At 52.6% G+C, this 17,802-nt stretch overlaps 1 protein-coding gene across 4 annotated transcripts in view; it reads right to left on the bottom strand.

Moving 5' to 3' along the window:
- rabgap1l (RAB GTPase activating protein 1-like) overlaps positions 1 to 17,802 on the bottom strand; it is a 97,698-nt gene that overhangs the window by 37,411 nt on the left and 42,485 nt on the right. For all 4 annotated transcript variants that reach the window (XM_064331340.1, XM_064331343.1, XM_064331342.1 and 1 more), the window contains exons 14-15: positions 1,705 to 1,818; positions 121 to 195 (exon numbers count right to left, since the gene is read on the bottom strand). In XM_064331340.1, coding sequence (XP_064187410.1) covers positions 121 to 195; positions 1,705 to 1,818 — 189 coding nt within the window. The remainder of the gene's footprint in view (positions 1 to 120; positions 196 to 1,704; positions 1,819 to 17,802) is intronic.

The raw sequence follows: 17,802 nt of genomic DNA, 5'->3' as shown, positions 1-17,802 counted from the left end.
TATCCCATTTGCTGAAGGAGGGATACTGATACGGCTCCCTTTGCCCCTACCCCCCCCCCCTACCCCTCCCCCACCCCTCCCCCACACTCCCAGAGCGGGACGGGACAGCCGGAGACTCACGTGCAGCAGCAGGACGGCCGCCAGGAAGGACTGCCCCTGGCAGTATCCGATCTCCTCGTCGTAGACGGAGTAGGCCTGAGACACACAGGAGAGACATCGTTGACCGTGGCCGGGGTAGTGTATCGTGGCCGGGGTTGTGTATCGTGGCCGGGGTTGTGTATCGCGCCCGCGGGGACAGGGGTCGTTCAGCGGCACGCAGGCCCGCCGCTACGTCCGAGTAAAGTCCTAAACGCCGCGCACGCGCCCGCGCACACAGACGCAAACGCTCGGCATCGCTGCTGAGTCCGATCAATGAAAAACTGAATGTTGCCTCTTCAGCAACCAATAACTGACCTCCAATTGATTCTCTTAGAAGCAGCCACAACAAACGCCGGCAAATTAGCAATGTAACTCACACAGCAGACATTAGCAAATGAACACTAAAAACTCATTCCACACACACACGCGCACGCACACACACACCCACAAAGACACACACACACTCTCCATAAAAGCTGCATTATTTAATGCTTTCATAAACGGAACGAAGATATCATAGCCCCATATGCGTCCAAACAACATATGCGTCCAAACAAAAAACAAAATGGGCATTAATGCTTAAAGCTATATTCACGGTAAGCAAATGGTTGCTACAATTTGCCCATGTGAAAGCCTTTTGAGTAATTAAAGTGGCTTTAATCATGAGATGGATGGGTTTTTAAGCCCTCTTTCAAAGGCACACTGAACAACAGAGAACAGAGCCAGCACCCTGCTATAGACCTTCCCCTTCAAACAGCAGCTCCAGCCACGCAGTCACCCACAAGGCCATGGGCTTAAATATAATGTGTTTCATGTAGAGGGGTTTAAAGGAAAGGTCAGACTGAAGTAAATCCCACAGTGAAACACAGATGCATGCTGGGATTTGGTCAGGTTGTTGTGCTCAGACCATTACAAACAGAAAACGGAAGAGGAGCTGGAATACGTCTACCGGCTGAACTGATGCAATTCCCTCTAGTTCCCCAATGAACACGCAGCCTCCCTCCAAATAAACGACGACATATCGTAGTCGTGTGATGGCCTCAGAAGCCCAGACTGGTCTAGACGCAAGACCTGAGCTCCCGGGAAAACCAAAAATAACTGTGAGAAAAATTAAGACAGAAAAGTCTGGGATTGGCCGTCCCCTAGCAGGAGACCGAAAATCTCTGTGATATCACTTGGAGCTTCTCAATGGATTCTGCAGGACTCGCGCAAGCTGGCTAGCAAGCTCCCTATGAGCAGAAGCCGACGCTTTCTGGAAGCTCCAGCTTTCGGTCTCATCGCCACCGTTAGCCTTCAGATACGGGGGTGCACAGTGAGCTATTAGCACAAGCTCACTGCAGTTACGCCTGTGCCCAGTATGCTGGAGAACAGCGGAGAACTGAGGGTCAGCAGAGGCCGTCTGATGGAAGAAACGTTGTGAGGCAGAGAAACAAGCAGGCTGGCGACCGCGCCCGCTGAGCGTCAGTCAGCCCGAACGCTTCCTGGTCCGGGGTGAGAGGGCGCCCGTAACGCGCGCAGGTCTACCGCCGAACGGGCAGCGGAGCCCCGCTCTCCCAGGGTCCTCACCTTACATATCTTGTAGAGCGAGTCCTGGCCGTCGCCGTCCGAGTCCTTGAAGTAGTCGTGGGCGGGGAAGGTGCGGTGGATGTCCCTGGTGATCACCCCTTCCTGGGCGGAGTCCTGCAGGGACAGAGGTGGGGCGGGGGGTGTGGTCAGAGGCCTGCTCTCTCATGCAGAACTTCACTCACCTTCCACACACATACACCAGACCACAGGGCAGCTCCATTTCCACTGCCTTTCAGTCCGATGGCTGCTTGATGGAGCTTTGACCTCAGCAGAAACATCTAACCCTCTGTAGAGTAGGTTTTTTAGAATGCTTTTTTTTTTTTCAGAATTCGAAGTCAGTGTTCTAGAACTCCACTGTTTTCAATTACCAGTAGTGATTGTTACATCAGCACCAGAATGTTCAGCTAAGAACATTCTAATCACATATATGTCTTATCTCACACCGTGAAGGGTTAAGGGAGCCCCAGTCAGCCTGAGCTAAAGTTACCCAACGGCAGAAGGACACAGCTAGGGCAAAGGATGCGGGATCGGTGGTGTGAATGGAGAATCCCTCACAGCGGGTTCCACACAACAGTCTCACATTATAAAACCTCCATTGCAACGGACAACTCGCTACTTAAAGGTGGGGTGTGTGGCAAAATTGTTTAACTAAAACTGTCAAATCAATCACAGGATCAATAAAGTACCAGCAACTAAATATAGCAGGAAAGAGGCTGTAAACAATGGCTTTTGTGCAGGAAGAACATCCCCTGGACATTTGAGTATAATTGTGGAGAGCTGCCTTTGTGTCTAATCTGCAGGGTCACACTTCCTACTGGAGACACGGGGATGGCATTCTGAGAGGGGAGCTGTGAGGAGCAGATAAAGCCGGCCTGAGCCACGACAGCTGAGTGGTGTACTTCTCCCTGTCTCACTCTCTCTTTCTCTCACACTCACAGTATCTTTCTCTCTCTCACACATACTGTACACACACACACACACACATACAAACCCTCCCACATACACAGTATATACATATACACACACATATACACGCACACACACACACACAAACCCTCTCACGTACAGTATATACATATACACATATATACACACACAGTATCTTTCTCTCTTAAACACATACTGTACACGCACACACACACACACAAACCCTCTCACGTACAGTATATACATATACACATATATACACACACAGTATCTTTCTCTCTTAAACACATACTGTACACGCACACACACACACACAAACCCTCTCACGTACAGTATATACATATACACATATATACACACACAGTATCTTTCTCTCTTAAACACATACTGTACACACACACATATGAACCCTCTCACATACGCAATTGCATACAGTATATACATATAGACACACACAAACAAACCCTCTCATACATACATGCACATACACATATACTCACACACATACACACTCTCTCTTTCTCTCTCACACACATATACATACAAACCCTCTCACATACACACTACTGTACGTACACATACATAACCTCACACACTTCCACACAAACACCACTCTCCCCCTCTCTTTCTCTCTCTGACACTCTCACACAGACAAACACTCTCTCTTACTTCATTACCAGCCTGACAGATGCAGGTTGGAGGCACTGCAAACCTCAACAGAAATACTCAAATAAATTACATTCAGCTGTTACAAAGTGAAGTGGGCATAATAACAAGCTTCTCTCCATGCCTTTCTCTTCTGTGTCAGGAAGGCTTTTTGGAGAGGGGGCGGGAGGGGGGGTGAGAGCAGGGTTATTTACTGGACCATATTTCATTATTAGCAGGAAGGAGACACTGCTGGGTGCAGGACTGAGCCAAAGGGGGTGAGGGGGAGGGGGTTAGAGGACATGACCTGCATACACACACAGGCACTGCAGCAGCCCCACTGCCTGACCCCCACAACTAAACGCCATTATTCACCTGCTAATGTGCTTTTCCCTAAACAAACCACACACACATGCACGCTCAACTCTGTTATTCATCCACATCACCTTTCTCTTTCACCTTTCATCACCTACAAAATCCTCCAGTTCATATGTAAGAACTTTAAATTTACTAAAACATGACAAATTTAGTAGCTGTGCAATTAAAGCATTATTTGTAAATAGGGTATAAATTAGACAAAAAAACAATGTCAATATGGTGTCTGAACATGGAATTTGCACAGTAATAAGAATATTGTGTGACGGCCTATTTTATACAAATTATAGTGAAACAGTATTGATAGAACAAGTGAGCACACTGTGAACCACTTATCGACAAATGCAGACGAAAATAAACAGTAATTGTGCTGCAGGATATTTGCGAAGCTTGAAACAGCGAGCAGGTGGCTGTCAGCGTGGCGAAACACAAGCCATAGATAACGCACGGAGCTCAGGTGCGGCAGAACGACGCTTCGTTTGGTTTCGCTGTTAGAAAGCGCACCTGTACGCCTTCGCCGCGCGAAACTGACAGACAGCATTACGGAGCGCGAGGCTGACGAAGACAGTCGTGCTAACGCGCTTTTCCAGCAGAGAGGGACGCACAGGGCCCCGCACGGAATCAACCGCCACTGAGTCACCCGGGTTTACACGGAACCCGCGTTCACCCCCCCCCCCCCACAGACACAAGAGCTCCGGTCCAAACGCTTCCTCCTCCGCAGCTAAAATCATCAGATAATTAAACAAAGATTGCTACCATGGCAACCTCACAGGGAGGCTTGAGAAATCTCCTTGACAGGGCGAGTTGTTGTAAACAGTTTGATTGAATTAACGGGGAATGTCATTACAAACGCAAAGCGCCATTAGCCGGCTAATGGCGATAAACGAGGGCGAGTTTCCTCTCTCCTCACCTGTGCAACAGCCCAGGAAGAAGCAACCTCCCAAAAACTGTTTGGAAGGTCCCCTCCATATAACATCATTAGCGTTCGTAATGTGGGTGGCTGCAGAGGATGACATCCGCGCATTTATCTGAGGAAGCTTATTAAGACCGATCTTCACCCGGAGAAATGTTGCGCATCTCCCCTAATTGCGCTTATCAATTATAAACTCGCAGGCCTCTGAAACTAACTCGGCCCTGGAGGCTGGGGGGCGGACTCAGAGCATTATAACCGGACGCAGAGTTAATACGAGCCTTCGCCTTCTCCCGCCCTCCAATCGCCTACTCTTACACTACAGAGCCCCTTCATCTATCTATCCACCCTGTGTTTCGGAGATTCGTTTCCGGCCTGCTAAACGGCGGCCGATTGTGATTGGACAAACGGTCAGCGGTGTGTGACCGGGGCGGTAAGGCGTTCGTCGGAGAGGCTGACCGAGAGGGGAGGAGTCTTACTGCCCTCCGTCCGTCTTCCCCCTCTCGGCGCCCGTGGAGATGACGAGGCGGCGCTGTCGGGAGCGCAGATGGCGGTGTGGAACCCGCGCTCCGCCCCTGGGGCTCGCCCGCCCCTTTGAACATCATAAACAGTTAGCTATAAAAAGACAGCGTCACTGCAGCGCTGAGGGGGAGCCGGGCTCGCTGGGCACTCACACAGAAAGCCGGTCTGTTCCGGTCTGCTGCTTGCCTGTGTGCGGCTGGACACCGGCGTGAGCATGCGTGTGTGTGTGCGTGCGTGTGTGTGTGTATGCAGCTGCTTGCCTGTGTGCGGCTGGCACCGGCGTGAACATGGTGTGTGTGTGCGTGCGTGCGCGTATGTGTGTGTGTGTGTGTATGCAGCTGCTTGCCTGTGTGCGGCGGGACACTAGTGTGTACATGCGTGCGTGTGTGTGTGTGTGTGTGCGTGCGTGCGTGCACACACATGTACCGTGTGAGGGGTGGTGATGTGTGTTAGATGGGTTCACACTCAAGTCCCCCACTTGTTCCGAATCGTCTATGAGACCCAGAGCGACTCCCCCATAATGTCATCGGGACGTTGCCGAAAGCCACGTTTTTTCCCAGCCTAAGCCCCCCCTCCCGAACGACAACCTTCATCAGACGCGTAAAACACGTCTCCACGCGTTCCTCCTGACGCATTTCGGACTTGCGTAATCCGGGCCCGGAACGCGAGGTCAGAACGAAGTCCCAATCCACGGCACGCTGCGATACGGGGCGCAGCGTCTGATTCAGCTGGAGGAGAGAGTTAAAAGGAGTACGATCAGCTGGAGCGCTTTGCTGGTGGCTGCGCGTTTATGTATATTTAACTCGACAGGATTATCCTGGGGCGCTTCTCCTCGCTCGGCTCGCTCGCTCTTCAGACGCGCGAGAGGGAGAGAGAGCGGCGAAGGGAGCATCCAGCGAATGGAGCGGGTGTTTAATATCGCGGTGACAGTAATGTAAGTGCCGGTCCGTAGGAGGCCCGCGCCGCGCTATCTTGGCTCCGTTTCTCCCCCTCTCCTCCGGGCTCTTGTGATTGGCTGTCTGGAGAGAGAGCGCGCTTTAATTGCTGCTCTGGGGGCTGTTTACAGACACAGCATTACTCAGCTCAGCTGAGTGCACAGGCAGGTAACCCATTTAGGACCAAAATAAAAAGTGCTGATTTGGCTCCACAGCCCCCCCCCCCCTGCCCAACCCCCACACCAGCCTTGATGGGAGAGCTCTGCCCTCCGGCCCAGGGCTCTGAGCATAAACTCCAGCCACTGTGGTTCCTCAGGGGCCCTACACTACAATTACTCCAGTAATAACACGAACTGCATCCACTGAGACTTCCCAATGCACACTAATGCTGCTGTGGCATTCTCGTTACACGGGAAATGCAAAGAGAGCAGCTGTGGTCACTTATCCTAAAGCAGAGAGACACAAGTTTGGTAGTCCCACCGCATTCCTGTCTGCTTAATGCTTAATTATCCTCTTCCTTTCTCCTCTCTCTGTGCCCCCTCTCTCTCTTTCTCTCTCTCATTCTCTCTCTCTTTCTACGAGTAGGAAAATGGATCTCTCATTTCAGTGCAGCCTCATAAACCCTGGGTTCATGACAAATGGTATTCATAAATAAACTGAAGGAGAGGAGCTCCAAATGGTAATTTAGCCACTGACATCTGTGTGCCTCGAGCGAAAAGCAGAGAAAGAAAAAGGGGAGGGGAGAAAGAAATGGAGGGAGAGATAGAGAGAGAGAGAATGACAGCAAGAGAGTGAGAGTGAGAGAGAGCTTTCTGTGCTACAGTATAGAAATCTGAAATCTCTAGCACAGGGGTTGTCGATTCTGACCTTGGAGGACCACTGTGTATGCTGGCTTTTGTTGCAGCCAATTTCTTGACCAATTAAGGCTGTTGAAAACATCTGCTTAAAGGCATACTATGCAGGATTCTTACCTTGAAAATATAATAAAAGAAGCATGTTAACGCACATCGATTATGCACTAGCACACTCTTAAGCATTTTCATGGAATTCATGCATCTTTACCTGAATTTGTTATTCTAAAATGTGTTTGGGATGTTTCTAGCCATGGCATGCTTTTCTGCATGCATGCATCCACGCACACACCCTCACACAAACACGTGACCTCTTCTTTGGCTCATGACCAACCTTTCCACAAAATCTTGTGCAAATCTGCGAATCCATTTGGGAGTTAGATGCGCGCTTTGTGATAAGCCAACGCCAATCGCCACACCCTCTTGGTCAATCGGCCTGAAAGTTACTCAGCTCTACCTTCGGTCATGACCAACCTCCATGCCAAATGTCAGCCTCCTGGGGCGAAAACTGTGGCCGCTACGGGGTGGGACAGTTTTGTGGACTAACCGACCGACCGACCGACCGACCGACCGACCGGCCGACCGACCAACCAACCGACCGCAGCTAAAAAATAATGCATAGTATGCCTTTAAGTTCTAAATTAAATTCATCATCACAGTACAGATCTGGCTTCTTGCCATTTGCTTTAGTGTTATTTTCAGATATCAATTTTCCACAATGGTTTCCCTGACCAGGTGTTCATGCTTTCTGCAATTAGTACCCCACTGATTTTACCTGTCAGTCTATAATTTAATCAACCAAAGCATTTAACCTCTTTCTAAATGAACCATTTTCCATATAGAGCATTAAATGAAAACATCAGTTGATTTGACTGATTAAAAGTCCCAGGATGTGAATATGGGATATTTATTCATGGTTTTCGCAGCTATTTCTGGCACAATGTGGCCTCGGGGTGAATCATAACACAACAGACATTAAAAGTGACTAATTAACAACGATGAGTCGCTCGTTGCAATTCAGGGGTTGCAATGAACACCAGTACACACAGTGTAGCTCCAGGCCTGGGTTTGAGAGGCCCTGCTCCTTCCTTACATACATGTCCCACGACCAGTCGCACCATCTCTGTGTGACTTCTGGCACCGTGCGCGCTCTTACGTGCTTTCCTCCGTCAGGAGCGCTCCCATTGGCTCACGCGCACGAGAGCTTCGGCCAGCTTCTCACACTCAGGCCGCATACGGGCCCCCGACGGGCGACGAGTGGCTCGCCACGAAACGCAAGACGACAGCAAACAGAACTAGCGTGAAGACGGCGAGGACATGGGGGCTGACTGGTGGCGAGCGTCACGCAGCGGGACACGGATTGGGGAGGGGGGGGCGGTTTTCCGCTCACAGTTTCCCACTCACCCCGAGCTGACGTAACCGGCAATCGGCACGGGCGCCTTTTTTAATAACTCCGGCTTTTTTTTTCAAAACGGCGAAGCCGCCTTTGTAGGAGCGAATCCTCCCGGGGGAGATGGGACTCCATGTTTACTCGGGAATTAAAACAGGAAACAGGACGCCCGCGAATCCGCCTCCCGCTCTCCTTCACTTAGCTTGGGATCAGATGAAAATTTCAGGTCAGATGAATTTCCCAGCCCGTGGGTTACTGGCTCCTCTGCATAGCTCCTTTCTGCTGATGCGTGCTGAGACCACGGGCAGCCCAGACGCACTCATCTGCGTCTTCTAACTGACGATCTCAAGGGAAGATCTCAGCCAGTTGGTCAATGGGACCCAACTGAAGGTCAAATAGTCATATACGATGAGCCGTGCTCTGTTTTGATCTATTCCTTCAATTTCTTGAACTGAGAAATATAGATCAACTGAGAATAATACGTTTCTCTCTCCTGCTGCGTTTGAGATACATGGATTAAAATGGGGTCAATTCTCAAACTTTTTCCCAAGATAAATAGAGAAATAGCAGTCCATAAAGCTTCAAAATTGAAAAAGGGGAACATGACGTTCCGAATTAATTTCCAGTTGGGCAAGACTAGTTCATGGCTTTCATTTGCAAGTGAGAGGAATTTCTGCTTCCGAGATATTGCAGTCAAGTTCCTCAGTCAATAACTGTAGCCTTGTTGCTGTTACTTAAATGGATTAAGAGTCTTAATGAAGTCAGTTGTGATTCAGACGGACAAATCCAAGTGCGCTTAAACTCTCAAAGGCCTCGCTGGAATACTTAAAAATGAATAGTAGTCCCAGTATAGTACACTCAATTGCAGTTACCCCGTTTGATATGACATTCATCTAGTCATTGTTTATCTGTTTAAAGCAGGGTTAAAATCTTGCTTCAGTTGAACCCACGGGTAGCAGAACGGTGCTGACACAGCAGTAGATAAGGGAGAGTTACTCCAGGCCAGAATATTCATCATAGCCCTTCCTTCCTCCTTCCAGACCCTACCACCACTGGTTCTAAGTTATTATGAAATGAATCAATCCATATTCCATTACCAGTTTGCTACCTGCCTGCAGTTCATGTCACCTGTTTACTAATCCTTTTATTTTATCTGCTCGTGCACTGAAACGGTCCTTCGGGAGACGATTTCTGCCGGTAAATGGATTTGTTGCAGAACGGGCTCCGACGTGGGTTCAATTTTTATTCGCCAAGAATCGCACAACGCTCGCTCGGCAATGAATCACGCAAAGAAAACAGATGGCGCGAGAGCTTACAAATGTCACAACGATAAGTTTTGAAAAATGAACAGACAGCCGTGCCTTTGCATTATTACTCCCATGAAAGAATAACCGCGCAGCACTTGGGGCCGGCCGGGGAGGAACAGAGGGAAAAGCGCAGGGTGATTGACAGGAAGGATATTACCACCCCTATTTCTCCCCCGGGCGGGATCCACCACTTCAAAGGAGCCCGTAATTGAAATTGACAAACAGCAGCATTAGTCTGATCACAAGGCACAACCTTGTAGAAGAGACAAAATAAAAGGAGAGGCATGAAGGAGCAGGAGCGCCGGAGTGCCTTCTAATCCTGGCCAGCGCCGAGACAGATTAATCTTGCGCATGCATAATGCATGCGCGCTCGGCGTGCGCCGCTGTGGGGACGGCCGGGCATTAACCGCGTCGGCGACGGAACGCGCGCGCAAAGCCCCGCCAACCCGGCGAAAACGAAAAAGAGGCGGTTCTGCGGGGCTGCCCCCTGTCCGAACGCTGTGACGGGGCGGGGCGGGGCGAGTTCGCGGGCGGGGGGGTGAGGAGGCTGCGGGGTACGGAACCCCGGCAAAAAGCTTCCCCTCCCTCCTCCGTCCGCTAGCCGGACCAGTCCGCTCTCCGCCATGGCGGCCGCCGGCGCGGTCTGCGTCCGCGCGCATGTCACAAATTAACGGAGCTGGGCTCTGCCGAAAGCTCTTATGGCTGGGGGCGAGGCCAGGTGGCCTGAGAGAGAGACAGTGCTAATGACAACACGTACTAAGCCAGAACATCAGTGTCATTGTTCCAGCAATGTAGCTCTGCACTTTGCTTTAGGCTACCTAGGACAGATACGGCTCAGGCTCAGCACAACGATAGCCAATCGGATTCGGCGGAGGTTCTCGCGTGCAAAATCAGAAAAACAATAAACCGACTTATTGTGACACAAAGGGTGAGGGCACATTTCTCCAGGTAGCTGGGCAGCAGGCGGGTTACTATTTAAAGAGAAGTGAGGGTTAAGACTTATATTAGGATGGTAGGCTTCAGGATCCTATTACCTGGACCAGTGCAACTGTATAATTGTAAAAAAAAATAGTGGGGTACTGGGCAAGAAAAAATAACAGATTGAGGCTGCCAGGACAACTGCCCATGCTTAGAGTCACAACATTACAAAGCTAAAAGTATACAGACACCTGCCCTTCCAACATCTCATTCCAAAGTCAGGGGCATTTATACGGAGTTGGTCCCCCTTTGCTGCTATAAACAGCCTCCACTCTTCTGGCGAGGATTTCCACCAGAGGTTGGAGCACTGATGCAGAGATTTGCTCCTCGTCAGCCAGAAAAGCATTAGTGAGGTGGAGCGCTGATGTTAGGCGATTACGCCTGGCTCGCAGTCGGCCTTCCAATCGTCCCCGAAGGCGTTGGATGGGGTCGAGGTCAGGGCTCTGTGCAGGCCAGTCCAGTTCTTCCACATTGTTCTGGACCAAACCATTTCTATACGTGCCCGGGGCATTGTCATGCCGAAACAGGAAAGGGCTTTTTCCCCAAAACTTGCAAGCACAGAATTGTCTAGGATGTTATTGTATACTGTAGCTTTAAGATATTCCTTCACTGGAACTAAGGGTCCTAACCCGAACCATTAAAAACAGCCCCAGACCCAAGGGGTGTCCAGATACTTCTGTTCATATAGTCTCAAAAAGCTGGTCCTCAGGCAGGTAACCCAGGGCATCCAGCCTGAGTGCAGCCGGAGAGCCGGGCTGTAAAATGGCCCCTGTGAGCAGTGCGGGGACATGGCCGCGTGCTCTTTGTGTGGAACGTGTCCCGAATGACAGCAGGTACAGTGTACAGTGTCCCCGTGTTCCCGGTGACAGGCGCCACGCTTGTTGCTCGGAGACGCTGCACGCTGTCCACTATTCCGAGAGTGGAGAGGTTTCGTTGCTGCTTAGACAGTCGATAGCACTGTAATGACACACAGGGAGAGTGGCTCAGAGGGCAAGCCCAGCCTGGCTCTCCACCAGAGAGGGGCGTACTATACGCCTATGCTGCCAGCAAAATCAAATGAGGAATAAACCATGAGAAAGAAACCAAATAAAATAACTGATGCTGAAAGCAGAAACAACATCAGTTCTAATTGATCCCTATTTTTAAACTTCAAACAGACTAAAATACCTCGCCGATCTCGATTTTTTCAAGCGCGGGGGTTGCCATAGTTACGGTACATCCGTAAAGTCTTGGGGGCTACAGTGGAGGAACTGGAACACCAGTGACAGCTGCAGACAGCTCAGATAACATTCCTCTACAGGGCCTGTTAATCACTTTGCACAGCTCAATGCACACGCTCACACTCGTTCACCGAAAGGCCGAGAAGCGGAAGCGAGGGTCAGTCGAGGTGGCCAGACCTACTGTGACTATTTGGCTGTGATCTATTCAGGTATATTTAAACACACAAAAAAACCAGAAACTGTACTTTATGATTAATTCACATTTTAATCACATTCAGAAGCAGGAATGTGACTGATGCACAACTGTATTTGCAGAACTGATTTTTCTTTATTTTTCACTTGTTCACGCTGAATGCATTTTATGGAGGCGCGATGGCAGTTGACATTTATTTCGTGTTGGGTGAGAGAGGAGTCGCCGCGGTTCTGCTCGTTTCAGCACGTCGCTCTCTCTCTCTCTGGCTCCTCGCATCGCCCCACACGCGAAGCGGCTTTTAAAGGTGCGGGACCGCCGGCCGGCTCGCGTAGCGGCTAACGCCGACGGCCGCACAAAGAGCTGAATGGAGAGAGCTCGCACGTTCAGGCACACCCCTATGTGAGAGATTCACACAGGCCTGTGCGTCTTACGCGCGAACGCACAAACGGTGCATCCACAATCACACAGTGCGATTACAATCCCGATATGCATACGAACGCACGCGCACATGCGCGCACACCCAAACACACATACACACGTACACACACACACACACACACGCGCAAACAGATACCGCACACACACTCACACACACACACACACACACAGACCTTTGACGGCTTGGAGCGGCTCCATTATAACCGAGCGGGAGCAGAAGACAGAAGACCCGCCAGCTGACCGCTGCTCATCGGGAGCAGCAGACAGAGCAGCGCACCGGGGCCGAGGGAGGAGAGCGACTCCTGGCCCCGAGCAGGCAGCGCGGAGGGGCCCCGCTGCGAGCGCCTGCTGCCTCGTCATCGCCAGCAGGGCTCCCAGGCCGCCCGCCATATTGCTCTTTTGTTGCGCTAGCCCTTAAATTATTCACCGACCCCCGCATGACGGCCCTCCATCGGCGCACTTTTCCGGGGGGCAGTGACAGATGCGGTTACTGGATACCGGCGTCTGGCCCACACACTTTGTTCCTCAGCAGTGGCTTTTATAAGTCTTCTCACAGCCTGCCACGTGTTGCATCTGATTAAATGATGCAAGGCCCAGGAGCCCATTCCTGTGGGGGGGGGGGAGCAATCAAACCCTCCCCCCATCCACCACCCGCCCTCCCAACACCCCCACCCCCCACCCCCACGCCCACGCCCCCACTTCCCAACTGCGCGGCGTCTTCAATGGGACATAGTTTTTTCATCAGTTAATTACATTGCTTGGTTATTCCATCTAGGTTCTATTTCTGGCTCCTCCAAGACACCCGATCCCTGGGCTGTGCTTTTCAGAGGACACAATGGGGAGAGACTCGGATGTCACGCGTCTGCTGTGGGAAAACGGAGCTCCGCCCCCGGACCCGCTCGTCAAAACTCTCCTCTGAGGGGGGGGGGGGGAGGAAGAGGAAAGTCTGCTTATTCCCAATAAATTTTTAAATGATCATCACAGGTGGCTGCATCTGAGCGTGCGCGTTCTGCTCTCTCTTTGCGGTTTCCATGACGATGGCGCCATGGAGCCCGGCTGTTTCTCGAGCGCTCTCGAGCGGTGCCTTCACCCCAAAAATTCACGAATCTTTCTGCCGTAGGGGGTACGCCTCACCCACCAAAACTGGTCCGAAAATAATGAAGTACATAGAAATATACTGACTGATGGTAGAATGAGAAATCACAACTTTCATTTATTTATATATTGTATGATTCAATAAAAAGATAACATGTTTCTCTGGGTAACAGTGAGCTCCATAATAATCAATGAATAAGAAGTGCCATAATTTCTACATGGTGAAACCAATGTGTATAAAAATACTCTTAAATAAAAGCTGTTGTCCCAAACATTATGGAGCTCACTGTATGTGCTCTTCAAAGGACATTCATTTTTCAGTCTTCCTGGCCAAGAAGGAACATATGGCTCTTATTGGTCTGCTGCCCCAGATGCCTTAATTGCCAACCACAGAGCACCTGAGAGGGTCTATATTAATAGAACACTGACTCCTGCAAATCCCTGAGCCTCCAAGCGCCGCGCTGAAATAACAGGGTCAAACGAGCGGGGCTCACAGCGCGGCCACGCCCACTCCCCGTCAAGGCCAGCAGTAACGGTGTGCATCGCGGCTCACGGGCTTCCTGCAGCCGCCTGTGACCGTGGTTACGGCACGCAGCTCGCGTCACTCCCGTGGGCGGCGGCGAGGAGCCCGACGCGGACGCCCACGCCTCGGCGGGGTCGGGGAGCTCAGCCCCGGCCTCTTAATTGGCTCTCGCCCGCTCGCGCGCGATCCGTGGCGGACGTGGGCGAACACAGGCGGCGGCGGCGGCGGCGCAGAAGCTGGCCGCGAGCATCGTCCCCGCTGGGCATCTCCCCAGACGGCCTCTCGCTACAAACGGCCCTGAGAGAGGGGTTTTCGCGCCTCGCGTCGCACCCGGTCGCGCTCGGCGTAAACGCCAGGCACGGGGGCGGAGGAAGAGAGAGAGGAGCGACCGCGAGGCGGCGGGGAAAGAGAGAGAGGAGCGACCGCGGGGCCGCTGCGCGACGCGCGACTCTTAATTGAATGGAAGTCCCACGGGAGCGCTGGCGGTTAAGGCAGATGACAGCTTGGCTGCCGTACCTGCATTTTGGAAGCGTTATGTTCAGCTGGGAACAGGAGCACCGGGGAGGGAGGGGGGAAGGAGGGGGGGTGCGGGGACACCTGCACTACACTGAATAAGACCCAGAGCTCGGTGTCGAAGCGTCTCTCCCCCCCCCCCTCCTCTATCCGAGCCGGGCTCATTCCCCGCAGAGGGGGTGGCGGGCCTGTCCGTGTGCCAACGCCAGCCGTGGCACAGGAACCTGGCAGCTGGGCAGCATCCTCCGGGGAGCTGGGCTCGGTGCCGTCGCCCACTCAGAGGGAAGAGAGCTATATTTACACCTCGCGCCCATTTCGAGGGGTCAAAAAGACAAGCAATTACAAAACAATAATCATCCTGACGAGCGGGATGCCGACAATTAGCCGCTGATAACGCTATCCCAGCAGGCCAAACGCGGAGCCATTTCCCCGGGCCGCACTCGCCCAACGCAACACAAGAGGCCATTTTACAGCAATCAGAGCCCAACTGCCAATCCTTCCCTTTCAAATACTATGAATGGATAGATGAGACTTTCATTAGGCGAGTTTAAAAAGACAGTTTGGTGCCGGGGCAAATTGGATTGCACAAGTGCTTTTTGAATGCTGTTCTGTGTCCCAGCTGCACAGGGAAGAACAGACTTCCATCTAAAACTGTACAGACGGTGCTCAGAATGAGAGTTCCACCACTCAGCTGCCCGCTCAGGGCTGCCACCGCTGGGGCGGGCGAAGGCTAGCCAGTTAGCGCATTGCGCACATTCCAGCATGTCTGCGCACCGCGGAAAGCTCCCCCCTGCCAGCTCGAATCCGGAAGCCAGTCCCTCAGCGTGTGCACAACGCATTACACTGAACCAACACAGCCGAGTCTGACTTCCCCCCTACACCGAAAAGCGCCCGGCTGCGCCGACCGTCACCGACCACCGCAAAAGGACCCGACCGGGTCGCCTCACGCCGGCGTTCAGGGAGAGCTGTCACTCGCTCTGTCCTTCCTGTCGTTTCCACTCAGCGATTAACACGCGGTAATGGCGACTGAAGCCGCCGCTCTTCGGCGCTGTTGAAAGTAATCAGGGTGACGCGGCTGCACCTCCGGTGGGAGGCGGTCCGCTCGCTGTCGCTCAGAGCTCCTCAGACGTGACGCGCGCGACGGACAGATGGCGGAACGACCGCGAACGGGCGTGCGACCGCGGCGTGGGCAGCTGTCGGCGAGCGTTACCGTCAACGCACCGCCGCCCGTTCGTCGGCTGTCACTGCGATTCGGCGGCGGCGGCGGCGACGGGGAGCGACGAGCGGAGAGAGAGTCCGCAAAGTTCGGCCCCCAGGAAACGGGACCCCCGTGACGTCTGCTCCCGACCCGCTCGCTCGGCCCGAGTCTCGCTGGATCCCGTTACGCTTTGGTCCCGTGGACACGCCGGGTCACCCCGGTTCAGGTCAGTCGCGATACCCGCCCTACCCCGCCCCCCGCCCCCCTGCGACCACACCTAACGTGAGTCTCGCGGTGCGCCCCACAGAGGCCGGCGGTGTAAAAACAGAGCCCGAGGCGGCGTCAGCACATTGGGGCTCTCAGAAGAGAAAAGCCGTCCCATGCAAAATGCATGACGGGAAGTTCTTTAATGAGCAAGCCCCCATTAGGGCCAATAAATCAGAGAGCGGCGTCGTCTCTGACGAGAGGCGTGAATACGCCGTCTTTGATTACCGCGGGCCGCCTCTGTTGTTCCCGAGAGGGGCAGGTGTTCCTCCTGCTCGGACCCCGGTTCGTCTTCTGAAGGGAGACGTTATTGTGTTCTGCAGCTGCACAGATTAATATTAAATGCAATTCATTATACAGTGAGCATGAAGGGGGGATTTTCATAAATATTCACCAGCCCGGACCGTAAGCTCTTCTTCTTTGTGCTCATGAATATGGATGAAAGACTGGCAGAAAGAACAACTGACTAACTGTACGAACCTGGAGGGGCACGGAAAAATAGAAAACCGGGATCTTCCCCTTTACTGTTCTCAGCGCATACAGCACACAGCAGTAACACAGGCCCGGGATGAAAGGAGCCGTGCAGGAAGACACCTGTAGGGTGCTTCTGACGGCAGCGCCCTCACAAACAGCGGCTGGTTCTGTCTGAGCGGCAGCGAGCGGCGTGGTCGTGTGCGTGAGACGCGGACTCTTCAAAATGGTAATGCTAACATTAACAAAAGGTCACACAGTGCAGCGCTGTGTAATATACACACAGCGGGGTTGGGACAAACCTGTGAGCTGTGTGCTTAAGCTTTGCATAATCGCGGCGGAAAAAGAGAAAGTTACTGGCGGAGCGTTGTTTGATAAAAGCACGTCACGGCAATACTGAGTAATCAACAATGTCTTTTTTCTTTCCCCCCCCCTCTTTTTTTAGCCCTAGAAGTGTGACAAAAACATTTGCGCAAAAAACACACGGAAAAACTAAAACGGACCGAGCAGTCCAACGTGGACTTCCAGGAAAATGGATGTGGTTTGCTCCGGTGAGGAATGAAGACTGGCGGTAAAAGCCTGGCCTCCCGCCGCGGCGGAGATGGGGAGTAAAAGCCTTATCACTCACTCAGCCGCCGTCTCCCGCGGAGACCGTCTGTGCAGCGAGGCCCGTCAGTACAGCGGAGACCGTCTGTACAGCGGAGACCGTCTGTACTGCGAAGCCCGTCTGTGCAGCGAAGCCCGTCGGTACTGCGAAGCCCGTCTGTAGAGCAGAGTCCGTCTGTACTGCCGAGCCCGTCTGTACAGCGAAGCCCGTCTGTACAGCGAAGCCCGTCTGTACTGCGAAGCCCGTCTGTGCAGCGAAGCCCGTCTGTACTGCGAAGCCTGTCTGTACTGCGAAGCCCGTCTGTGCAGCGAAGCCCGTCGGTACTGCGGAGCCTGTCTGTAGAGCAGAGTCCGTCTGTACTGCGAAGCCCGTATGTACAGCGAAGCCTGTCTGTACTGCGAAGCCCATCTGTAGAGCGAAGCCCGTCTGTACTGCGAAGCCCGTCTGTAGAGCAGAGTCCGTCTGTACTGCGAAGCCCGTCTGTGCAGGGAAGCCCGTCTGTACAGCGAAGGCTGTCTGTACTGCGAAGCCCGTCAGTGCAGCGAAGCCCGTCAGTGCAGCGAAGGCTGTCTGTACTGCGAAGCCCGTCTGTACTGCGAAGCCCGTCTGTACTGCCGAGCCCGTCAGTAGAGCGGAGCCTCACAGGGCCGAGGGATGGAGTACAGACACAAGTACAGCAGACAGCTGAAGGCCACCGACCACTCCAAATAAAAATAAAAATAGAAATACAAAAAAA

Source organism: Anguilla rostrata, chromosome 4, assembly GCF_018555375.3.
Source record: "Anguilla rostrata isolate EN2019 chromosome 4, ASM1855537v3, whole genome shotgun sequence".
Taxonomy (NCBI): domain Eukaryota; kingdom Metazoa; phylum Chordata; class Actinopteri; order Anguilliformes; family Anguillidae; genus Anguilla; species Anguilla rostrata.
The sequence above is the reverse complement of the archived record's forward strand: the minus strand, read 5'-3'. Positions and strand labels throughout refer to the sequence as shown.